General features: G+C 37.9%; 1 protein-coding gene across 13 annotated transcripts in view; it reads left to right on the top strand.

The window, feature by feature from the left end:
* LOC114157487 (adhesion G protein-coupled receptor L3) overlaps positions 1–26,346 on the top strand; it is a 290,896-nt gene that overhangs the window by 168,194 nt on the left and 96,356 nt on the right. For 9 of the 13 annotated variants that reach the window (XM_028038491.1, XM_028038494.1, XM_028038492.1 and 6 more), the window contains exons 6-7: positions 14,299–14,313; positions 18,107–18,907. In XM_028038491.1, the coding sequence (XP_027894292.1) occupies positions 14,299–14,313; positions 18,107–18,907 (816 nt within the window). The remainder of the gene's footprint in view (positions 1–14,298; positions 14,314–18,106; positions 18,908–26,346) is intronic. The other 4 variants (XM_028038500.1, XM_028038499.1, XM_028038498.1 and 1 more) reach the window with 1 other exon arrangement.

The raw sequence follows: 26,346 nt of genomic DNA, 5'->3' as shown, positions 1-26,346 counted from the left end.
TGCATAAATCATGTCTTATTTACGTTGAAACTCTGATCTTGGATTTAACGGAGGCTAAATCCAACATCAGTAATTCAGCAACATCAGCATTCTACCTTCCCTAGCTCACAGTCAGTCCTCTCAGCCTTGGATAATCTCCCAGCTACTCATAAGCTTCTTGAAGAGCAAATCACCCCTGTTTGATGTAATCAGTAAATCTACTAAGCAGGTTGTCGGGAAGTTCACTGTTTTTTTGGTGTTGTTTTTTTCCCCCTTTGCCCTTGAGCTCTTCAACGTGTGTCTGTTAGATCTAGCTTTGGAGTCAACACTATGACAGGCGATGCATCAGCAAACCACACCCACCTCACTTCCAGCTGAAATGCCAGTGAGCATTGTCCAACTTGTTCTGGCACCTTTTTTTCCTCCACCTGACTCACTGCCTCAGCTTCCTCCCATGTTTGAAGCGGGGCTGCTAATGCCACCTCATCACTCAGTGACAGCTGACCACTCCCCAGCCCACACAGCATGCTTTGATGACTGTGACTTCCTGTCACACAGATGAACAGTGGTGCCGTGGCCTGAACTTGTGGCGATGACTCTGTAAAATCTTAACTTTCTGATATGTGCTATTATTTTTAAATGTAGTGTAACAAGATACAATCATGTGGAAAAATAGAACACCCAAGGTCCAAGGCTGTTTTCTTTTTTGTTTTTTTGTTTGTTTTTTTTACATATGTGGACATGTTTTATATACACTTCAACAATTCTGAAAAAATTTGTGTATAATAAATGAATAACAAAAACTGAAGAAAATATCTGTAGGCAAAACTTCCAAGGCTACACAAAGACACAGCTGAGAGCACTGTTGCCTTGCATGAAGAGGTCCTGGGTTCAAATCTCTACCTGTGGTTTTTCTGTCTGGAGTTTCATGTTCTCCCTGGTATCTCTAAAATTGTCCTTACCTCTGTGTGTGTATAGTTGTTTGTCCCGTCTGTCTCTCTGGTGCCCAGCAATGGACTGGCGACCTGTCCAGGCGTCACTGTGCCTCTTGACAATGACCAGTGGAAAAAAGCACCAGGCCCCCTTTCAACCCTGGAAGGTTGAGCATGTTTAGGTAGTAGTTGGATGCCCCCTAAAAATTGCAACAATTACACAAAGGCATATCGAATTAAGAGCGTAGAATGAGAATGACAGTACTTACCTTGTTTTATTTGGTGTGTTCTTGATTGCTGAAATGAGTAAACTTCATAGTGAGATACACAGAGCAGTCAAAATATACCAGTTAATCCCCCAAGGTCTTGTTGAGAATAAAGAACTATGAGTCTGGGCCTAGTCAAATCCTAGATGTTGATCTTGTTGAGATGCTATGAGGTCATTTTAAACAGGGTGTGTTCCAGAAACCTCTAGGACCTTTCAAAACTGAAAGTGAGATTGTTGGTGATTTTAAAGACTGGTGCTAGAGAAAGTTCTGGAGGTTTTTGAGTAAAACAATCCTTATTGTATTCAGTCAGGTGAAATTAAATCGCTTTTTTTCAGAGGTACATTGAACTTAACAGATTTATATGGTTGGCTGTTAAAAATTTCCTAGAACAGAATATTTAATGAGGGTTCAGATTTCTTGCATGACTGTAACGTATATGTTGCAGTCACACTATCATGCTGTTTGAAAGATGCTTGGAGAAGAACTGAATGATTGTTTTTGCCAAAGGGGAGCAATCATCATCATGGTTGTTGCTGTCATTATCACCAACTTGATTGAAAGTCGGCTTGAGAAAAAGGTTATGTAAAACCATAAAACAGCCAGTAAATGTTTCACAGATTGCACAAGGTAAATAAATAATTCATCCACACAAGCCATTGTTTTAAATTTTATTACAACTCCGTATGCTGACATCTGATCATAAAGTACAATCACCCGTTAAATCAGTCTGATGCATTCTCCTATTATCACCATTGTGATTTTTTTCCCAGGAATAAATACAGTTGCTCTTACACACAAAGAAAAACTACCTTTTATAGAATAAAAACCTACCCTTCCATTATTTCCAGTGTCTGAGTGATACACTACAATAATCAGTGGGTTCCTAATTCCAGAAGCTCCTGATGGGATTCTCCAGGATTAGTATATAATACTATAAGATGTAATATTGTTATCTGTTTACTGCTATTCTAAATCCCCCCTTGTTAGGGGCAATTAAAGGGTTATTCCATTTTTTTCTCTCTGATTATAATGCACAGTGTTTGGCAAAAAATATATTCTTCAATAAACAACAATTCCACAATCAAGAACCAAAATCAACTAAAAACTACTACATTTATTTGTAGTTTTAAGTTCCCATTCTTCTGTAAAATGTCCTTTTCTTTGTACTGCTATTTAATGAGTTGTACAAGAATGGTGAAATTAGCTGGTTAAATAGTTGATAGTTAAATAGCTATCTCCTCTAGTAACCAACCATTAATCAGCTGCTTAACAGACATGCTTAACGAAGCTTGCCAACCGTAGTTCTAAATTCTAATTTGCAAGAGCGTTTAGTGGCTCTCCTTTAAGTTTTAGAGGAAAAGTTTCTCATTTTAATTCCAGACGAGCTTAATAGCCTTTTTTCAGCCAGCCCACCAATATTTGAGGGAGCTCTGTCACACACTAATCTCCCTACAGTGGCAGAAACCTCCTTTAACTCCTTTACTTTTTACAGTAGGAGAGCTGTGATGAAGATGAAAAGACTATTTGAAATTTAAAAAAAATCTTTAAAACCTTGTTACCTTGATACAGACAACCTCCCAATGATTATCAAGTAATTTTTGATTCATTATGTTTCAATATCCAGTCTTTGATGTTCTGCTTCTGTCTGCCTCTCAGTGACCTGCGGTTATGTTTACCAGCCAATGACCTGAAAACTTGGGGCTTATATTTTAATAGATGCTTTCTGCATTCTGAAATGTCAGAATATATGTGACATAGTGCAAATGTGCTGGGACAAATAAAAGTGACACAGCCCTCTTGCATGCTCCTGTTTACTTTAGAGATCTGCAGGTTTTTCAAAAGAGAGAAGTCTGCCAGGTCTGGTGAATAAGAAAACTAAACTAAAATAGCATTGGTTTTACCAAAAAATCCAGCTTGGAAGGCAAATATTAGACATAAATTCTAGTGATTTAGTGCTGTACATTTTAAGGTTTTTTTTTTTTTTTTTTTTATAGAATCTTTCAGCGCTATGGATTTTATTTAACAGTAATTCAACAGGAATGAGGCAGAGAGAAAAGAGGATAGACATGCGGTAAATGAACCAAAAACAGCACTCTAGATGACCTGTGGCCTCTGTATATGGAGCGCCTGCTCTAATCACTGGGCTATGTGACGCTCCACAATTTTAACATTTATTGTGTCAAGAAGCCCTTGTAAAATAACTTTCTGCATGATTTCTTTTTTTACCAGTTACTAAGATTCTAAAAAATAGCCATGGTATTGTGTTAAAAACAAGAGATGTCTACAATTTGTGATAAATCATTTGACTTTTAGTCAAACTATCAAAACGCAAAGCGCACAAGCAAACTAAGAGCCTGACACTTTAGGGTAAAAAAATAACTGGCTGTAAGGGCGATATACTAGACCCAGAGTAGGGTTAGGGTTAGGGTCAGTTAAGGTGACATTTTTTTCAAATAACCATGGACATTATTTGTATTGATTAATTTTAGGGAATAAACATATTGATCACTTGCAGTGCTGCATTTATTCTACAGGGGCAGCAGAACATGTAACAATCAGGTTATTCGTATGAATTGACAGATCAAACTTATGATCGCCATATGAAACAATGTCTTCTAAAACAAAAAGAAAACCTTCAAAAAGTGTTCTCACTTTATCTCTATTCTTATAAATGTCTGCATAGGCCTTATTTGTCCAGTTTGCTCACAGCACTTTCCTTGCAACATGTACCACAGGCTGCTCTCATAACTACCAAGCAAACAGCAACACCTTTTACCTGCCCAGAACGTCTCATAACTAAAAAGTACGACCTCCTAAAGTGACAGTTAATCCAGTCAAACTGACCTGTCGTCAAGTAAAACATGTAGAAGTGCTGAAAAGAGTTTCTAAAGCCAATTTTCTCCTCCAAATTGCTTTCTTTGCCAATTCTTCTTTTAGGTGTAAAACAAGACCTTTGATTGAAATGTAGCATTAAGAATGGTACATTAAGTCGTCAGCTTAGCATATTCCTTACTTTAGGCAATGTTGTGAACATAACAGCCAGCTGTTTCTGTGCTGAGCTGACTATGTGCACAATTTGGTCACTAGGTGCTTGATGCTAGCCATGGTGTTGGTCGTTAGCTTTAAAAACATGTCAATACCTCTCTCGGCTAGTACCAGAGTAACGTATAAATTACAGGTAGAAATACTTCAAAAATTAGGGTAGCAATACCTTACAGCGCCAGCTAGCAAAGAAATAGCATCATGAATGTTAACAATAAACTTGTCTTTTAGTCTTTTAGAAATGTGTCTACTGCTGTTTTTTCACAATAAAAGACAATAAGTTGAATGCAAAAGAAAAGAAAAGCTTAAAATATTAAAGACAGTTTGATAAATGCTTGGTTTGGTTAGGTCAACAGAATTGTGAACCAGTATGTAGTTGGTTAAAACAAATTAAATTTCATTCAGCTAATTAGTAAGGTTAATAGACAAAAAACTATGAATACTAAATAAAATAACTAAACAAATAAAAACTAATTGATGAGAAACCTTGATTTGTGGGTAAGTAAAGGGATAGATGGAGGAATAAATAGACATATAACTAAATAACTTACTTACAAAAAACAAATAAGCAGTTAAATAAATCAACAGACAAATATCTTAACTCATATGGTTAATACATAAGAAAATACATTAATACAGGAATAGATAGATATCATGGCAATCATATAACCAACTAACTGAATAAATAGAAATGTCACTTTTGGTTTCATCTAAGAATGAGGAAAATCACTTTTATGCAAGGAGATTACTAAAAGTGCAGTTGCAGTTAGTACAAGGTGGGATTTACAGGCCTCTCGCAGGAAAAAAAAAAAAAAAAAAAACATTGTTGAGAAGCAGCACAATTGCATGGTTAAGCAGTGATTACCAATGTGGATAAATAGCTGTGATAAAGGGGTGAATCTGGACACAGAGAAACTGTTCTCCCCCCACTAATAGCTAAATAAGCGGCTGTAATCTATCAGGTCTTGATTTTCTAGCAGCTGCTTGACTATTTGCTAATAACATAAATACAGATTACACTCTCTTTTTTTTCTTGCAAAAAAATCTGAGCAAATGGCGTACAAGCTGTAGAAATGTCTATAAATAATGTGATATAATACAATGTGAGGAAAGCGTTTTTTCTTCGTGTTTTTCTCCACGGGCTACAAACACACTCAGGAAACTGCCTCTGAAAGTGCCAAGTGTCGAGAATACAGCACTAATTAGAGACTAGTATCCTCAGGGGTTTTCTTTTAATGATCACCCTGTGAATCATAGCTCATTTGCTATTCTCTTGTCTTTTTTTATTTTATTGTTTTAATTTCACTTTTGCCATACTGCAAGCATATACTGACTTTAAAAAGTAGTCATACCCTGACCATTTTACGCTTATAACATTTGACTATTTTGTTGAGATTGTGTGTGACAGATCAAAATGTACCTGTATTCACTACATTTGTGCACACCAACAAGGAATTTTATTTTGGTTCCATTTTGCTCTAAATAAAACTATTTTAAAAATAAAAAAAAGAAAATGTATATCTATTTTTAAATATTTGTATTGATACTTTTTTTTTAACAAAAGAGGAAGAGTAGTTTGTTTTATATTGATACCCTTAAATAAAATCCAGCACAACAAGTTCATCAAAGCATGTGTAATTTAATCAGTTTATCTTCAACTGTTCTCTGAGGGACTCAAAGATTTTGCTGGGAGCATTAGTGAATAAACAGCACCAAGAAGACCAATCGATCGATCAATCAATCAATCAAATTTTATTTGTATAGCACATTTCAGCAGCAAGACATTTCAAAGTGCTTTACATCATTACAAACACAGAATCACAATGCAATATAGAATCAATAATCAAAACAAAGCATTAAGTCAAGTTCCATCCATAAATTTGTAATTGATTACATTTCAAATACAATTCTAAACAGGTGGGTTTTTAGTTGAGATTTAAAAGAAGTCAGTGTTTCAGCTGTTTTACAGTTTTCTGGAAGTTTGTTCCAAATTTTTGGTGCATAGATGCTGAAAGCTGCTTCTCCTCGTTTGGTTCTGGTTCTGGGGATGCAGAGCAGGCCAGAACCGGAAGACCTGAGAGGTCTGGAAGGTTGATACAACAACAGCAGATCTTTAATGTATTGTGGTGCTGAGCCGTTCAGTGATTTATAAACTAACAGTATTTTAAAGTCTATTCTTTGAGCTACAGGGAGCCAGTGGAGGGACTTTAAAACTGGTGTTATGTGCTCTATCTTCCTGGTTTTAGTGAGAACGCGAGCAGCAGCATTCTAGATCAGCTGCAGCTGTTTGATTGATTTGTTGGACAGACCTGTGAAGACGCTGTTGCAATAATCAGTACGACTGAAGATGAACGCGTGGATGAGTTTCTCTAGATCTGGCTGAGACATTAGTCCTTTAATTCTGGAAATGTTCTTCAGGTGATAGAAGGCCGACTTTGTGACTGTCTTTATGTGGCTCTGGAGGTTCAGGTCAGAGTCCATCACTACTCCCAGGTTTCGGGCCTGATCTCTAGTTTTAGTTGTAATAACTGAAGCTGTGCATTGACTCTAGATCGTTCCTCTTTAGGTCCAAGGATCACAACAGATTGTAGACAAGTTTAAATGAGTTAGTTTGTAAAACAATCTATCAAGGTTTGATCATGTAACAAATAGCTGTTCAATACATCATCTAAAATATGTTTGTCCACCTAAACAGACAGGGTGACAAGAATAACATTATTGTAGACTTAGTAAAGAGGACCTTGGTAAAAAAAAAAAACTGTTGCTAGAGGACTTCAGGCTGTGGAGATTGTTCACCTTTCAGATACACATTCAACCAGAGAAGCAGTGTCCTGCATGTTTTAGATGTGAAATAATGTCTGAATTTCTTCCAATGCACGTCATCAAGTTCTGAAACACCTTAAACATACAGGACACTGGTTCTTAAAAACTGGAATGGGAAACCTGTAATTTAGAGGAAAAGCATGTACACTTGTTAGTTTGGTTTAGTCAAAGTCCCATTATTGAGAGTTGGTGGCAGAAACCTTACAATAGCTGTTTGCAGGCTCTCTGTCCAATCTAATTAAGCTTGAGTTTCTTGGTGAGGAGAATGGGTGAAAGTTTCAGTATCTGGATGTCCAGCTGTAAATGAGTTGTAAAGAAGTGAAAGGTGGTTTTATGACATTTGAGTTAAGTCAGTGAATGCAATTGCACAATGTACTTTTTTGACTCTTATTGAAAAAAAACAAAATAGAAAACCGTGTATCTGTTTTTTTCCAATTCACAATTTTGCACACCTTAGTGTCAGTCTAATAAAATATCCTAAAGCTGTTTCTAACAAGGTCTTTGAGCAATTTTTGCATTTTTTTCCATGAATCTCTTCCTGGTTTCAAGGTCTTTACAAATTGAGCCATATTTTAGGTGCTCCAGTTAAGTTATTATTGCTCTGGCTTCTGCCATGTTCCACTAAAGCATCATTAATTGTGTTGCTCTTGGATTCCACATGTCATCTCACTCTCTACTGGTCAGCCCCTATGTGGCATGGTTAGCATCTATTTCCTGCAGCCGTCCTTCAAAGCAAGACAAACTCAAACATGCAATCTCACAGGATGAGGAGATGCTTGCACACTGGCGGCAACCTGAATCGTCAAGGTTATAAAATAGCATGGTTCTTTCCCCCGCATGGGGGGGGGGACCAGCAAAGCGACAGAGACAGAAAATAGATGCTAGGGGAAGGAGATTGAATAAGTGTTTGAAGGTAGCACAAAGAGATCAGACAAGTGGTTGAAAAGAAAAGAGGGATGTTTAGAAATGGAACCTGTAATGATGGTTTGGGAGACACGAGTGCCGACCGAGGGAGATGATAGGGGTGGGGGTAAAATGAGTGGGAATACAGAAGAAGAGAGATGGGGGGCGCGCTGTGTCCTCCCCCATCCTTAGGCACATGCTATTCAAAGCCCTGTAATCTGTGTCATTAATTAAAAAGCTGATGGGATGGAGTTAAGGAGGAGGAGGGGGTGGGGGGTTCACTCTTCAGCTCATTTTTTGAGACAGAAGGAAGGGCTGGGGAGTCTGAGGGGAGGGTGCTGCAGAAAATATTGCCTCCATTTTGCCATGAATCTCTATTAGTGCCTAATGATACCATTCTGATACCTCTCAACCATTAGTGTGAAATTGAGAAGCATTAATTATTCAAATGAAAATCCATACAGCTGCCACGCATATGACGAGGTCGGCGCACATCGGCGGCATTGGAGGATATTTAGTTGGAAGCAGATCGCACAAAAACTGAAGTGTGGCGTTACCCCGTTAGAGAAATGGCTCTGAAATTATGGGAGGCAAAGGAGCAATGTTTTTAGCTTTGTTTGCCTTTCTACAGTTGATCCCAAAATTATCCCTTGAAGGATTTAGACGCATGTCTCTTAAAAGATACAAAAAATTTGTGAAAGGAGCAACAAGTTTTTAAGGTTGGAAAATTCATTTTATGAAATGCATCCTGCTTGGACTGTTATTTTTTTCAGCAGAACAGCCTGAAGTCTTTGTTGCATAGATTGGTTTTAGATCATCTGCTTTGTTATAAGTGGTGCATTATCCTGAAGGAAGTAGCCATTAGAAGATGAGTGGACTGGTCCAAGAGATGGGCATGGTCAGCAACAATGCTTAGGTAGACTCTGTTGCCTGTAAGATACTCAGTTGGTAGTAAAGGGCCAGTGTATTGACAAAAAAAAATTCCCCATACCATCACGTCACCACCAGATGCCTCAACCACTTGTACAATACAGCCCAGGCTTTTTTGAATAGTTATGACTTTAATATCTGAACACCCTGTAGCTGTAAATGATACTCATTGAACCAGATAATGATTTTCCAACCTGGGTGACCTAGTGCTGCTATACCCTTCTTTTTCTATAGAGTTTTGATGGACACTTTTAAAAGGCAGTTAAGGACTTTTTATTTCATCGACACTTCAGAGAGACTCTCGTATGTGAAAATCTCAATGGGTCATCAGTTTTCATACTCAGATCAGTCAATCGGACACCAGCAACCATGTCATTTTCATAGTCACTCTAATTCTCTTTCTACCTCATTCTGAGGCTTGGTTAGAACTGTTCAATAGTTTTTAGAGGTTGAAATTTATTGAGTTTTTGCTGTTCTGTGATGTACCGATTTGCTCTTTGTGTTAACAATTAATTGAACAAGCATACCTCATAAAGCAAATGGTTAGTGGATATTGTATATGCAGTCACAAACTGGTATTTTATTTGGGCAGATTTCGAAAATCCGCCTGCAGTGAGAAATGTCATGCATGAACTCGGGAGCTGCTTCAAACACTTTAGAAATTGCTTTTAAATAGTATTTTTAATCGCAGCTGCTCTAAGAAATTAATTTGCATCTTCAAAATCTATTTTGTCCACTGCAAAACCAAACTTGGGATCTTCATTAGACAAAACAGGTTGGACTGGGCATCCTTTCTTGTTTGCTATTTGCACCAGTTTTAACAAGATGTTGTTAGTCATTCTTGGCCAATCTTAAGCTGAAATATTGTCAAGTCTCATTCCTGTTGCTTTTGGCTTTATATAGATAATAATCATTGCTGGTTATCTTTCCTCTCAAGCAAAAATGTAGCCATTTTCTGGATTGAAGCAGTACCACCTGGCCTTCTCACCGCAAAAGCAGTTTGCAATCAATTGTAAAAAGGCGAGCTCAAGTAAAACCTGTAGCTGCTCGAAACCCAAACCTGACCAGATTGAATTTACATAAGGACCACTTGAGTACGCACAATATTCTATTCAGCTAATTTTCCCCTAATGCTATTAAGTGTTTTAAATGTAATTATGAGTAATGATGGACCGGTGAGTGATTAACCTTGGTCTCAAACTGTTATCATTACACAGATGTGTCTTCATCATTTTCAAGTATTTTTTTGCTTCCCAAAATTAAACTGAAGCTTTTTGCATCTGCCAAAGGGTTTTCAAAATGCTGAAATGAAATATTTGTAACATTTTATCAAATGTATGAGTGTGAAAGTAGATAAAGAATTGTTTGTTGCAACTTCTTTAGCTAGTTCTCAAGGACTTGTTTTGGTGAAATGATGACAATTTTTTTTTTTTTTTTTTTTACTGATGCAGGAATATATCTGACGTGGTCTCTTTTATTAGAAATATTAGTATTTTTTTGAGTGTCTTTCATATCCGAGACAGGGCACAAAAAATAGACAAGGAGTATTTGGGGGGCAGAAGAGATGAGGGAGCTAAGTGCCTTTCAGTGACTCAGTGACAGCCGTGACCAAAATCGTATTAGGGTCACAATAGAGGTGGTAGGGTGGAGTAAAAAAAGCTTTTCAAATAAATCAATTCTGCCTCTCTTTTTTTTTTTCTTCTCTCCACCACTCCTCTTGTGTCTCCAGCTTGAGCAAAACGTGGACACCCAAGAGCCAAACATCTCAGTTATATCTCCGCCTGAGGAGAAACATGATCGGACATGACATGAACAAATTACTCTGAATGTACAAACGGCTGGCCTTACAGCAACCCACCTCGGCATCTTCCGGTCATGGGAAGAGCCAATGTTACTGGACCAAAGCCCAGGGAGCTCTGTGTTTCCTTGTTGGGGATTTCATCCACATCCTTTACTCCCTTTCTCACACCATCTCCCCTGGTGATTGCATCGTATACTGGCTTCTCACATCCCCACCACTAATGCCTTTTTTTATAGATCATTACCCCTGCTCTCTCCTCGCCAGTGTTAGCGATCGCTCAATCAGAAACACAGGCCTCCCCCGTGGTCTTTGCTATGTGGCGGCTGCCCCGAGGAGGCGTCGATCAGGGCACGTTTAGGCTGTTTGCTTTGATTTGATGCATGGGGTCCATATGCAGCTCCATGTTTAGTGAATTGTGTGTAGCTCTAAGCAACTGTTGCTCGTGCTAGCCGTGAACTTATTGCGCCTAAGCTACTGCTCGAGTGTTCGCTGTTAATGAGGTGTCTCGCTGTACCATTGTAGGGCTTTATGATCTGACAAACAGACAACTTGTTGAGAGGTTCTCCCCATTATTTCTCCCTCTTTTTTCCACTCGTCTGCCTGATTCTCTTCATCTCATTGGCCCTCTGCCTCGCAATAATATAGTTCTCATCTAATAACTTTCCCATCTTTTAAACTTCACCCTCCCTTCACCTAGCTGCTGACCTCCGTACCTCACTTTCTTGCACTCTCTGGAGGAGAGCACTCCTGTAAGCTCTGGTACCAGAGGTTAATCCTATCTTATTAGATGCTGGATTACTGGAGGGAAAGGGGCTGAAGCCGGTATGCTGGCTGGATGCTAACCTGAACCTTTAAATGGGAGAGATAGCCAAAATGCTTTGGCTGACTTAAGGAGCTTGTCTAAGTGACAGAGATCAGGCTCTTTGTTGTTACAAGATTGTTTCCATTTCTTGAGAGATGTATATATTAAACAAGCCGAGGTTGTACCAGCTTTATCAAGAGGTGTTTTGGGGGTCATTGCAAAAGTGTCAATAGCATCCATTACCATTCTATGATGCATGGTTTTCAAAATAGTTTGCAAATAGAAATGTGAAATATGTGCCATGCATCTCCATTCTGGTCACAGGTGGTTCTTCAAGTTGCAACAGTTGCAAGATGCAATTTCTGAAATATGTCTCTACAAGGTTTGCAGATCTAAAGGCTGAAGTTTTTGTCAATTTTTCTTTCCAAAAATAACCAAAGGTCATTAAAAGTTAATGAAACATCCATTTTCAAATGTTCACAAAGACTAATCTTGCCATTCCCCATTGTGACACAAGTACATGTTTTAATGTTTTGATATTACCCATTCTATTATATCTACGGCTGTATGTTTGTTGTACCATTGAAAGAAGAAGTTCTGCCCCAACGGGTTTTTTTTGTTTGTTTTTCTTTACTTTTAGCAGCATCTGACAGATTTTCTTCCAGTATTGTACTTGAGTTAACTATGAAGTTAGTAGTTGCAATGTAATGAAATATGAAAAATTTGCTCTATGCACGCTTTTGTAAGACACTTTCTGTACGGTAACCCACATCAAGGTTAAGCTCTTCATGAATGTGCTTTTCTCTATGCTTGGAACATAAGTTCGACTCTACAGACTGCCTTGATAAGTCCATGGATTTTATATTCCCTTGAAGCTTTTTGCTGATGAATGTGTGATGAAGCATGCATAGAGGCACCAGACTGATGGTTTTGCCCTGTTTAATATTTATTCTTCTCTGTCATTCGGTTTGCACATGTTTGATTTGGAACTCTACATCTGGTTGTAGAATATTACAAAATGTGTAAAAACTCTTAATATGAACAAATGGTTTATTGCTTTAACATAACTTTGCACTGAAAAAAATTTAAAATCCATCCCTTAATTTGACTAGATTTCTTTCAGTGGTGAAAATATTTCTGGGAAATTATTGTATTTTTATAGAATCACCCTTGCAATAATTAATGTGACCCTGGTAAGTCCTGACAAACAAAAGTAATGAAGCATTTTTTTATTTCCTAAATCTGAGCAGTGTTTACTGGAATGTCTAGATATTAATCATGTTTTTCTGTTTCCCTCGGGTAAACAAGTTAAGTGACACAAAGGTGAAGTTGTTTTCGCCACTCTTGAAATTAGAAGACATGTTCAAGAAAATCAGATGGGTACGAGAAAGTACCTACCTGCATATCTATTGTTAAAGTTAGAAGCTTGAAACATCTGGAACTGCGATCAACGAGACTGGACAGACCACACATGCTAAAGAGGATGGTAAGGGAAGTAAATAAAAAAGAAGCAAATCTCCAAAGATCATTTACAGAGGAGTGCAACAAATGTTCTGGTGTGAGATTATTGATTTGCCGCGGCACCACTAGGTTTTGAGGGTGCTGTATTTGGGTCAAGAATTATTTTGACAACTTCTGATGAGCAAAAAATGTTTGCTAATTGGCTAAAGACAGAGACTTCCTCTGAAGGGCTTGCTTTTTTTATGTATGTAGCAAAAAAGGTTTTTAAAGTGAGCCTCTGAAGCTCAGTCTGAATTAGGCCTGCATTGGGCCTATTTGTAGTCATTAATTGTAGTAAATGAAATGAGCTATCTATTGTCTTTTGAACGTAGATATTCCTCTACTTGCTTTGTTTATGAGACGAACAATTTCTACATAAAACCAACACCTCATAGATCTGAATAAGGGCATCTTCACTGGGGTATATGAATTTAAGGATATGAAATATTGTCTTGTTTAGAATAAATGCATATATAATTCCAAACAGTGAGTTAGACAGTTAATTTAATGATAAACTGTCATTTTCATTTAATTAGTGACATTTCTAATCCCCTAAACAAATTTGTTTTTAGAGTTTGCAATTTGACCACATTTAAAGCAAGATTTATGTTTCAATGTGAAACAAATGACCATAAAATTGATGGAAATTGTTATTATGGGCTGGTTAGCAGTCCAGTTGTACTACTCAATGTAAATGTAGAAAAGAAGATCATTTGACAATAAGTTTTGCTCTTAAGTGAATTTTTAGACCTTTTCTAGCAATTGATAAACTCTGATTAACTAAATCACTGTCCTTTAATTCAAATTAGAGAAAATTGCACAAAACCTTCATTTCTAGACAATAATATGGCATTTTGGAGGTCATCATGTCTCAGTGAGAACTTTTTATTTTAAGCTGATTTTTTAGTTTAAGCAGGGGTGGATGTATTTGATGTTTGTTTTTTTCCTGCGTTATGTTTAACTGAGATTTAAGCAGATGACTTGGAGGAGTTTATTCTTTAAAATCAAAACTTTAGACCATTGCCGTTTGGTTTTATTACATTACAGAAGCATTCCTTAATTTCATTTGAAACTCTTTAATATTCCAGGGGATTCAAAGTTTAACTATTGTTTTTCATTTGATCTTGCCTCCTTTTCAGCAAGCTTCTTCTCTGGTTTCATATTTTGTATCTCCTCTGGAATCTTATAATCAAATATTTACTGTTTTTTTTTCCACTAACCCAGTTCTTCTCTTGTTCTTTTATTTGACAGTTCCTACAGTAATTAATCTGTTCTCTATTTTTCTCTTTCTTTCTCCCCCTTCATGCCTAAAAATAGAAGTGGAACAAAAAGGTAACTAAATGCCAACAACTTTTGTTCTTTTTGTTTGTTTGGTTTTTGTTCACCTGCTTTTCCATTCTGTGCTGTTGCATGTTCTGGTGATGGGTCGCTGCAGATGGTTTCTGACATATTTTGTATCGCTCTTGGTCAGTCAGGTTACATATGTACACTTCTGGACAGAAGGTTAACTGCATTCAACATGAATGTGACTTCCACTAATATTTGGTTGAATGTTCCCTAGGAAGGAGAGCCAAAAACCAAAGGTTTATTGTAGTTTTTAACAAATGTTTGGTGTTTGTGCACTTTTAAGAATAGTTCTAGATAAGTCAGAGCCATCCAGAGGATTAATGATAGCCGACTTTATTGATTCCAACACTGTTTTTGGTTTTATATTTTGTCTTTTTATCCTCTTGAGACACCTAATTTTGTCCAATGTTTCACTTGTCTAGCTCTTGATTTAAAATGAAGTTTTATTCTTTGTATTTGGGATTGTTGTCCAATTGGAACACCTGATTGCTTACGATTGAATAGTGTGGATTTAGTTCTCTATTTTTATTATTCTATTCAAGTTGTACAATAAACAAGTACCATTTGACAGTGAATCAGATTCCTGAGCATGCTGCAGCCACTCCCATGCTTAGCACTTGGTACTGTGTTCTCTGGTCTAAAAGCCTCATCTTAAATCCTTCTTACATGCTTCTTATTATTGTGGTTAAATAGCTTAATATTTTTCCTCATCTGATTCTAAAATATTTCCTGAAGAGACTTTTGTCATATTCATGTAAAAAGTTGAACATTTCAGTGTGCATGGGGTATCAAATTTGTCTGTTTAATTTGCTGTTCTCCTTCTAAGTCCATGTTAATGTACAATACCAAATACAGATACACTTAAAAACTTTGGAATGGATAAAGCTGGCACCATTAAGCATATGAAAACACCATTAGACAAACTGCAGTGAAAATCTGTGGGTCTTAGATTATTGCCACAAAAATCAACCTATTTGAAAGAGATTCACCAATTCTAAATATATATATATATATATATATATATATTATATATAAAAATGAGTGAGCAAACATCCAGCAAGAAAAGCAGCGTGTTGATTAATTATACCTGTGGTTAAAATGCAACTTGCTAAGTTACATTTAACCAAATTTTAATTGGGGTGTAGGAGTTTATTTTTGTTTTTTAGCTTTAGTATTGATCATGAGTGTATCAACAAGAATGTGTACCCAATTCTTGTTCTTTTTTTTAAAATATAAATATTGAAACTGCATAATCATCACAGACTTGAAAAGCTGTTCAAACAAATCTCTAAAATTCCCAAACTAATATGACCACAATTCTCCTCATTATTGTTCGCCTGACCAGAACTTTAATTCAAGAGTGGAAAAGTATTGTTTGATGTAAAAGTTAGAAATTGTCCCCCAAAGTCTTGTAATTGTTGTTGTAATTTTTAACAACTGCATATGAAATAGTTGATTCACATACAGTATATGATAGTCCCTTCATGTGAAAAATGATGTTACAAGCCAGCTCCCAGTGGAAATCCCATAACACCGACATGTTTTTATTCCCTGCAATAACGGAAAATTATTCCAGCTCTGCTTTATCAGCTGCATACTATTAAAGCAGAAAGCTATACGGAATGATCAATAGCTTGTCCGATGGGCTGTCAGCATATTTCAGATAGCCCTAACGTGATGATGGCTATAACCTTCAGGGACTTGCCTGTCAATACAGGAGATAGATTATTGCAGTTGCAATCTTACATTATCAGCAGTGTATGAAGCTGGACTATATATTCTAAAGCTTCTGAAATGAAACTGAAAGATTGAAGCTGGAGATGAGAGTGAAATCAGACTTTAATGGCTGGACAGGGAATTTTCAGGCTAACGTAAATATCTTTTTTTTTTATGTTGACAAAAAAAATAATGACAAATATAAGTTGCTAGGTAAAACAAGAAAAAAAAACATGAAAGCTGCATCTGTTTTGCTCTTCTAATATCTTTCGTGTGCAAGCCTCCATTTCTCCTGTCACATCATTAAAAAGCACCTTTCTTCACAACCCACGTTGAGCCCAGAGTGCTGTCAGAACAAAGCATGCAGACTCTGACCTCATAACCTAGCACGTCTTGAGTTTTTTTTTATTATTATTTTACCTCTCCCAAGCAGAGAAAACTGCTCCCTCAGCATTTAGCGGTGCAAACGTTGAGATGTGTGCTGAGGCTCTGTGTCACCGGGACGCATCTCGGCGTGTTTTTCACCCTGCAGGTAGACAACATGTTTAATCTTGGGAGATTACATAAGAGGGGGGGGAGGCCTCTGTCTTCCCCGTCTCTTTCTCCCCCTTCAGAGCGGGCAGCTTGCGGGAGCTCGAAGCTGTCAGCGCTCTGTCAGGCTGCTGCCCCATTTTTACTCAAATCAGCCATTTCAGCCTGCTCGCACACACTCTGGGCCCAATCATAATTTCATTTTGCTATCTTTCTTGTGTTGAATATTGTATTTATAAATCTACATTTGAAAGGGTAATTTACTGTGACTTTGCAGGCATTGTAACTGAGAATTCAGATGTCACCTTTTAGAAAAGAGAAAATCATTATTGCCACAGTCCACAGTAATCAATAGCTAACTGAAATTGGCTTTTTTTTTTTTTCTCACAAATGATACTTTCTATTGAAAAGTACCATTTAGTTGCATAGCCTTTTGGCTTCGCTTGATTAGACCTGAGCCCTACCAGTTTACATATGATTAGTTTAGTGTGTGGATGGCAGACTGTAAATCATAACTCCGATTAAAAACGTCATTCAGATGAAATAATGGAAAAGCAGTCATTATGGAAATGATGTCACAGTAATTTATTTATTTATTTTTCTTTTGATTTGTTTTCATTCTCTCAAAGAGCCTGCCTTGGCCAATAATTGCCACAGAGCCATTCATCAAAATTTGGGATATGTGTGTTTGCTTAATGCTTTTTTTTTTTCAAACTCAAACTAACAAGAAAGCAGAAAATTAAATGAAGCCATTACCACTTCCACTTTTTTTATATTTCCTTGTGTCGAAAAGTTGTTGCATGAAGACAAAGGGGAAGAAAACAAATTCTGTGGTTGTGTGTAGGCGAGTAATGGTCCATGCTGTTAGTTTTATCAGTGTCTCTGACTTCTCTGTGCTCATGAAGTCAGGAAACATAACCTTAACTAAGTTTATTATCCCCTTCTCTGCAAACAAGTCAAATTTATTTAGCAATTATGTCAATAATTTTTTCAAGGTCAGGGAAACAACCTGAACTAGAAATAATCTTGGAAAAATTTTACTCCACAAAATGTTAAGACAAGTTAAGAAATCCCTCTTATTGTGTACTGTTAGATAATACTTTCCCTGATTTATCAAAAGGTATTTTCAAAAACGGTTCCAAGCTTTCTAGCAGTTTTTAGCGTTGTTCACAAAAGTAAATTATTGTACAAGCACCATTACAAAACCCAAGGAACACAGCAGGCATGCCAGGGACAAAGTTGTCCCTGGCAACCTTTCTTGGCTAAGCAGGTTAGCCAAGAAAATGCATAACTCAACATCTTATAATGACATGGCCTCTCACCTACATAGAACAAGGAGAGCATTGATTAAAGATGCAGACAGGTTAATCTGGCGAACATATAGATATATCTACATCTCAGGCAGGAGCATCTGTTGACACCATAGCTATATGTTAGAATATTTCCTGTCTCTGTCTTTCATGTGTTTCAATTGAACTAATCCCTGGCAATGTAACTCTGTGATTGTCTTTCCCCATTTTTGGCTCCTCAGTATTCCTGTGCCCAGGGCTTCTGCGCAGGGTATACCAGAGCGAGCACCTGTTTGAGTCAGACCACCAGTCCGGAGCCTGGTGCAAGGATCCTCTCCAGGCTTCTGATAAGATCTACTACATGCCCTGGACGCCCTACCGTACGGACACCCTGACTGAATACTCCTCTAAAGAAGACTTCATTGCTGGAAGGCCAACAACCACCTACAAGCTGCCACATCGTGTCGACGGCACAGGCTTTGTGGTATACGACGGGGCGCTGTTCTTCAACAAGGAGCGCACACGCAACATTGTCAAGTTTGACCTGCGAACTCGCATCAAGAGCGGTGAGGCTATCATTGCCAACGCCAACTACCACGATACCTCTCCCTACCGGTGGGGAGGAAAGTCAGACATTGACTTGGCTGTGGATGAGAATGGACTTTGGGTGATTTATGCCACTGAACAAAACAATGGACGGATTGTCATCAGCCAGCTAAATCCCTACACGCTGCGAGTCGAAGGGACCTGGGACACGGCTTACGATAAGCGTTCGGCCTCCAACGCTTTCATGATCTGTGGGATCCTCTACGTAGTGAAGTCAGTCTATGAGGATGATGACAACGAAGCAACAGGGAACAAGATTGATTACATCTATAACACCGAGCTCAGTAAAGATGGCTTTCTAGACATACCTTTCCCCAATTCATACCAGTACATTGCTGCTGTGGATTATAATCCCAGGGACAATCTGCTGTACGTGTGGAACAACTATCATGTTGTCAAGTACTCGTTGGACTTTGGAGCACTGGACAACAGACTGGGTAAGAAAACATTTTTATTCTTTCACTTGATACAATAACTGCCATATTATTATGAACAGTGATCGTTTTTCATATGAACAGTGTCACTTACTAACTAAAGAAGACCATGGACTTGAGGGCACAAAATGAATGTCAACGACTGATAGAAACATAAAACAGAAACAATAATTCTAATTGAAGCTATTTTCTTCGTAAGTTATTTGTTAAAAAAATATGTTGCTCTTAAAGCTCCTTGGCCTGCGCAAGATGATGACGCTTGTGCCTGGTGGTGTGTTCAGGTACCTTTGCTGGTTGTCTACCACGTAGACCACGCTGATGTAAATAGTTTTGAATGGAGGTATTCATCACTCGGTTCTGCATTAAAGCAGTAATTGGTGTGGGATGCGACCAAAGGACGTTCAATTCTATGTCTTTCTGTGACTCTTCCTGTCTTTCTGCTCCTTATGATACTCTGACACAATAAGCTCAGTGGCCACTTCCATCTGGGAATATCCAGTTTGAAGCCTTGCAGTGCCAATGTTAGTTAGTTTTTGGTTGTCATCTTGTGTTATGTTTTATGAATAATTGTATATATATATATATATATATATATATATATATATATATATATAGCTGGCATTATCTCACAAAATCTTTAATCATGCAAATGACTTAATCATGCAAATTGAAGACAACTCCTGTGCTTCATTATCAGTATCACATAAGGTTGGCAAAACTTAAGCTGGGCCACATCTCTGTTTCCTGCATGCAGAAAAACACTCACTCACACATACAGAGCAGCCATAAAGTTTGCCTTAAGGGCAAATTCGCTTTTCTGCATTAGATATTCTAAGTTTGCCCTTGAAAATGTGTAGGTCTTATGTTCATCCCCTAGTAAAGCACCATTAGAAGATGTTCGTGTGAGCTGTGCTCACCACAAGCTTGTCATGCAAAACCAGTATCATTTAGTTCAAAGTTTTCATTAAAGTCAGCACCATTCTTGAACACATTTATTAATGGAATGTTTTGAATTGCTTAAGTTTGTTACAGCCATGACTGCATTCAGGAGGCTGCCGAAATGCTTTTGTATTAATTTACTCCTGTGAAGGGCTGTTTTCTTTTCCCCTAATATCTAATGGAGAATTATTAGAAAGCACAAGCAGAACTGCAGTCATTTTTGACTAATGTCTCCTTGGAATTACCTCTTTCTGATTTAGACCTTCAATAAGCACTCAGGCAACATCCTCTTTAATGTATTTTAGTGGGTTGCCTGCTCAGCCAAGTTGGGCTCAGAAAAAAATTATTTTTCTCTTAGTGGTCCTTTAGTTTCTTGTCCAAATTATTTTATGGCGTTGAATTTTCAGCTGCTGCTCCAGGTCTTTGCTGTGTTTAATGTAAAGAAGAGACTACTTAAACGGCTTTTCTCTCTTCACTTTTGCCAAATGGAAATATAAACATGAATTTAACGTATTTAAACATCTTTAACGTGGAATTGCGATATCTGTTTTGAAAAAATGCTGTTCAGTCAATCTACTTCAGCTGATGGAAAGATAAATACAGGATGTTGATTTCAATTGCTATGTGTAAACCTTCAGTATTATGTGTCTCTGTTTCATACAAGAGTATTCAGGCCTCTCAAAGGCTGCACACTGAGCTTATGAGCTTATTTTATTAGTACTAAATAAAAAAAAAATACTAGATTAATTGCATTAGTTTTTCCACTAAGAAGTTGACATTTTCACCCAGGTTTAATAAATCTTTGTGATTTTATAACCCATACTCACAGCTCATATAATAACACTGTCCAGACTTTAAGGTGAAAAACAAATAACAAAATACCCCTCAAATTTGCAGAATGTTCTCACAGCAACGTTTGTAAAACTTTCTTGAGAAGTCCAATTTCCACACTCTGTTGTTCTTTTTATAAACCGGAGCATGTTGGGAGGCTTATAACAGGAAAAAAACGAAACTGTTTTGACACACCAAGGTAATTCTTTGTGCTATCTCATCAACAGCTCTAGTCAAAAATGTCACAAGTTATTTGACTGTGAAATCCCTACTCCTGTTTTTCTTCTCTGGTGCGTTTTTATACCTGCAAGCTGGCAGGTGAATTTATTTCCCTCAGCTGACTCCAACTTTTTTCTTAAAATTGTTTTTTTTTTTTCTTTTTTTTGGAAGTTTTTTTTAAATATATATGCAGTCCCGCTTTAACAGACCCTATAATATATTCATTCATTCAATACCAGTCCACAGTGTTTGGTTTTGAAGAAATACAACTCCTGCATTGTAATTTGTTGTGGTTAAAGAGAACGAAATAGTATGTGCTTCCCAGTTTGAATCACTCTTCACCTTTAAAAAGCGATAGACATGTTTTATAGACACAAACATTCTGCTGAAAATGGTTTTGCTGCTGTTGCTGAATAGGCTCCCCTCTAAATAGCCAGCTGCATGAATATAGATAGTAAAATATTACATTAAGTAGATGGATGGAGTCGGAAAACAACTATAAATGTCAGATAAACAGATTCGCCAGGAATAAGAAGAGTGATTGATTGGACTCTGATATGATGAACCCTCCAGTTTGAGCCATTTTCAGACGTATTCCAAGTACACTTAGTGTTGTTAACTGTGGACAGTATCTGCACACTTGTCTCCTTAATTGCCTAATTTTGAAATGGCAGTACAATTACAACTAAATTGTTTGAAGCAGCATCAGTTGTACCACTTCACTGCCCACAAATTAGTCTATATTTGCAGCTTTGTCATAATGTTTGTTTGCTGAGGCGCTGATGATGCAAGGAAATCAGACAACACGGGGCTCAAATTTCTGATGCTACTACTCACGAGGAGTTTAAGGAAACCACTTATGTGATCATTTGGCTGTGTTACATTCATTCAGTGAGCCCAAATCTCGGCCGGAAAGAGCCAACGGTCCAGAGAGTCTGAAGTTAATGTAGCGTCGTCCTTTTTGCTGCCAGCACGAGCTTGTGAAATTTGATGCGGTGTCACGATCACAGTGCCTGTTAACACTCACAGAAAGGTGTTGTTCTCTGATCGGGCTAACACTAGCTCATTTCCTCTTGTGCTTCGCATCGCGTGAGCACATGGCTGACCTGCAACATCAGTGGAGCGCAGAGGATGATCAGCAAAGCAGCAGAGACGAGGTCAGACCCACAGCTGAGGCCGGTGCTCCACAACAAGAGGCGCAGCACAGCACATGCTCAGGCGTTTGGCTCAGGCTTTGTGATGATGTTTGCAATGTCCAAAACATAGAATGTGGACATAAAACAAAAAACAAATGCAGTGTAAAATAACAAACTCAGCCACTATTTAAGACAGTGTAGTAGTGTGAATTCAGTTTAAATTAAATTGAATAAATATAAATGCAGTACCCCAATTTGAAAACCATTAAATTAATTTCATCAAAAAATCAACATTTTAAATGATAAAAAACAAAACCAAAATGAATGTTCGTTTAAAAACATCTACAAATGTTTCACAATTATTGCCTTTTGGGGCAGGCTTGTTCTATTACAATAGATGAAACTCATTGTTTCTCACCTATCCCTGACCCCATTCTCCATGCAATGTTCACCTTTTTTTAATTAATTCTCACCTCTTCCGTGTCTGTGTGACTCACCTCAGCCATGTCCTCCATGAAGAGCCGCGCTTTGATTGTTTCAGAACATTAGACCTCTCTGGACTGCAGGTTTGAGAGCTGCATGGAATTGGTGTTAAAACTTCAAGTGGTGGAAGTGATGGGCACTTGTCGTGGCCTCTGCTGAAAAGAAAAATAAAAATCAACGACTACATTTTTCTAGTTTTTTTTTTTTTCTTCAATTTTGTAAGAAATACTACCATCGGCAGTAAATAGATATTGAGTAAGCTAATATAGGCAGGGGTTAATATTCAATGAGATGTAGAAGAAGGTAATTTGGTCAGATGAGATTAAAACAGAACATTACTGAACCTAACCCGCATCAATCTGTGGGTTGCTTTTCTTCGGAGGTGGACGTTCATATTCTGAGCATCCTATCAGAGTTTCGACGGAATGGTTAAGATCACACATAATATGTGTTAGAAGACTTAAACTTTTAAAACAATCATATTTATTTTCATTCTGCACTGCGATGTTCTTTTCTTTGATGGTCTTTAAAATGGTCTGATTGTAATTCTGCTTGAGGCCCGTTTGAATTCTAGAGTATTACTTTGCTGATGGAAAAACTTTTGAACTACTTTTTTATCCTTAGCTTTGGTTAGATTATTTTGTCTGAGGCTTAGATTTGTTTGAACAACCTACGTGTTGCTTGTCAGAGTGAGCATGGGGTGCATTGTAAAGACAACAGCAGCGGCATGAGATGATGTTCCTCGGTGTCTGTCACCTTTTGTTGCTGTCTGAAGCACTGATATTGTTTTGCAACATGAGAATATAAACAGTTTTTTTCCCCCTGCTCTTTGTCTGTCAGCCAATATGCGGAAATGTCAGTTTAATTCAGCCTTATTTTCCCAAACCTTATTGTGATTTTTAGTAGAATTAGAGTTTGTGATTATTAAATGTCTGTTAGTGTTGTCCCTGTCTGGGAGAGGCTATTTCAGAGTAACCTGTCTCTGAGGCACCCTTGTAGGCGTTCCTTATGTCTGTGCTAGAATAATCTTTTCCTTGACTCATGACTGGTGCATAGATCGGGGCACAATTAGTATCACGGATACATTCATTGTCTGGCAGTGCTGTAATTTTGCCACGTGTTGCCATCTGTTCAGGGCGTGCTGCCAGCACTCACTGGCCTGGAGGGAGCTGCCAGAGCTGGCTCGCCGACCTTCATGCCGAAAACAGCCAATGTTTTGGATGCTCTGGCCCATCCTGGCTCAGTTTGGAGGAGCCTGACACATGCTAAATTGATTAAGAGCGTCTAAGCAGTAAATGCCCATTGGCAGAATTGCTGCAGAAAACCTGAATATGACTCAGCATGCTCTGAAAGCCACAAACTGTCGCCCCTTTTTGGCTTTATAGATGCACACAGGGGCACATTTTTCATTAGCTGCCATTGCTTTCAATTGAGCGCTATCATACACATTCCAATGCCACCCTGCAGTTGCTATAGGTTTGTCTTGTTTGCAGGGCCTTGAGGAATATAGTGCCATGTAATTCAGACCTAAGTACTAGTGGCCTACAAAAAAACTGGCCGTTGCATTCTGTCTGAAGCCTTTTTGATGTCGAGGCTTAGGGATGTAGGCTAAATGCTTATTTTCAGGCTACGCACGCTTATCACATGCCTGCTGCACCTCTTGGAGAGGGCAATTTTCTCTGAGGGAAAGTGCAAGGTTTAGGATTATAGTTGCGAATGATTCATGGAGCACACACAGACTTCAGCACAGCCTGGTACAGAGACGCATGCACAAATGCTACTATGAGGAAAGCTTTAATGATGCAACACAATAGTCCTCTGTTGGTAATGCATCTGTAGACTTTTTTTCCAATGTGAAACACACAACTCTTGGTTGGGAATTGACTCTTTAACCCCTATTAGCTCCTTTGAGAATGAACTGTGGTATAGTCATTAATAATCATTTTGACCCCACTTGTAAACAAATGTTTTTGATCTTAGATCCTTTTTACAAAGAAGCTTGCAAGAAACCTTTGTACATTTGAGTTGGTTGAGTGTTTTACATAAGCATGTTGATTTGCTGCATGTTATAGTTCACCTGAACTGCAAACATCTTCTTCTCTTACTCAACACAAAAAAGAAGGCTTGCTTAGGTCTACTTTAGAGAAAAGCAGCTAAAGTATTAACACAAATCAGCAATATCCAGAAGCACACCAGTCCTGCACTTTATATTCTAAACTCTGCAGAATATGTTCAAATATTGTAGCTATGAACTAAAATTACATCTGATCGCAATGTAAACGATGTTCTTAACCAAGCGATAATGGACATTAACCCTCTAAATCTGGGCAGATTTTCATGTGTGATTAAACGGTTCTCTTTTGGGCCCAACCTGTGTATTTTCTCATTGTGAAGAATCCGTTTCTTGCAGGGAATACACTGGAATCCAAGAAAGATTCACTTTTCAAGGAAGACCTTTTGTATTTTGCTCAATTCTAACTTTCCCCCCCCTCATCCTTCTCAATGAAGAATATTAAACTGCCCATGTCTTGATTCTGAAATGAAGTAACTGGATGACAACTGTTATATTTTTGGCTAAAATGTTGCAAGAATCCAGAGCACTTTCTTCTTAATGAAAGACTTGTCACCTTTCAGGTTTGACCAACCTGGTTGCTGGAGTTTAATTTCCAGCAGGATCAGTTTTCTTTGGCTGGCTTTCAAAGACCAAACAGCTGCCGTTTCCCAGCAATGTTTGGCTACTCTTGGCTCCCTCTCAAATACTATTTGCAGGTTTCAGTCACTTTCAGATTGTCAATTCACTTCATAGTGCTAGGAAGGTCCGCCTTACCTTTTTCCATGCGGTTCATCTTTCATGGATTATGAGCTTTTCCGTTTCATCTGTCTTTTGTTAGCTGCATCATTTTGCGTGACCTCTGCTGTGATACTCTCAAAGTCGGTGACCAGCTGGACACTATGCCTACATGCTTGACTCTTCTAACATTGAACAGCTACATAATAATCAAGTGGCATATCCTCAGAAATGTTGGAGCAAGTGTCTTTTGTTCAGCCACCTTTGTCATTAATAGGCTCGTCATCATTTTGACGTCATCCTGACCTCTGAGGACTTTATTTCTGGATAATAATTTCAGTTGTTGCTCACAATTATTTTTGGCATCATCCAACCAAGCTTTTTTAAAAATTAAGATCCGGTTACACTGCTTGTATTTTTTTTAAAATTAGGTAACATTCACAGTTTTTGCTTTGATATGACCAGGTATGTTACCTTTCAGTGACATCAACATCTCGTTTTATTTATTTTTGAATGGAATACAAGGAACTGACTGTCTTTAAATGAAATTTAATGCCCCATGACTACACCCAAGTGGTCAAATCATTACTGGCCACATCACTTGGGTTTCAATTTCAACAGACCAGACCAGACACATTGTCATTGGAATCGCATTGATTCTGTAGCAGTGATGCATATATAGGGTTTACATGGCAGGTTAGTGTGACGATGCTCATGTGGGTGAATTTTTCGCCATGTCCAAAGAGTATATGGGAGACGAATTGTGCATGCTACAGGTAAACACATTATATTCTTATGTCATAATGTCTTCCAACACCACTGATGTGAAAGACTTATTCACACTATCAGTGTGTCAGGTGTACTAGTTTTGTGCACTGTCGTTATAGGCCTCTGAAGCATCCAATGTTGTGTTGCTGCTCTGCAAGGACCTGGATCCCATTATGCATTATGTGATTCTTGTCTAGGGTGTCTCCTTTTGATGGGCTATCCATCATTGGCTGTACTAGCTCTGCTCTTACCTAATCATACACAGATCATATGTATAG

The sequence above is a fragment of the Xiphophorus couchianus genome, chromosome 14, assembly GCF_001444195.1.
Source record: "Xiphophorus couchianus chromosome 14, X_couchianus-1.0, whole genome shotgun sequence".
Classification (NCBI taxonomy): Eukaryota; Metazoa; Chordata; class Actinopteri; order Cyprinodontiformes; family Poeciliidae; genus Xiphophorus; species Xiphophorus couchianus.
This window is presented reverse-complemented; position numbering and strand designations above follow the sequence as displayed.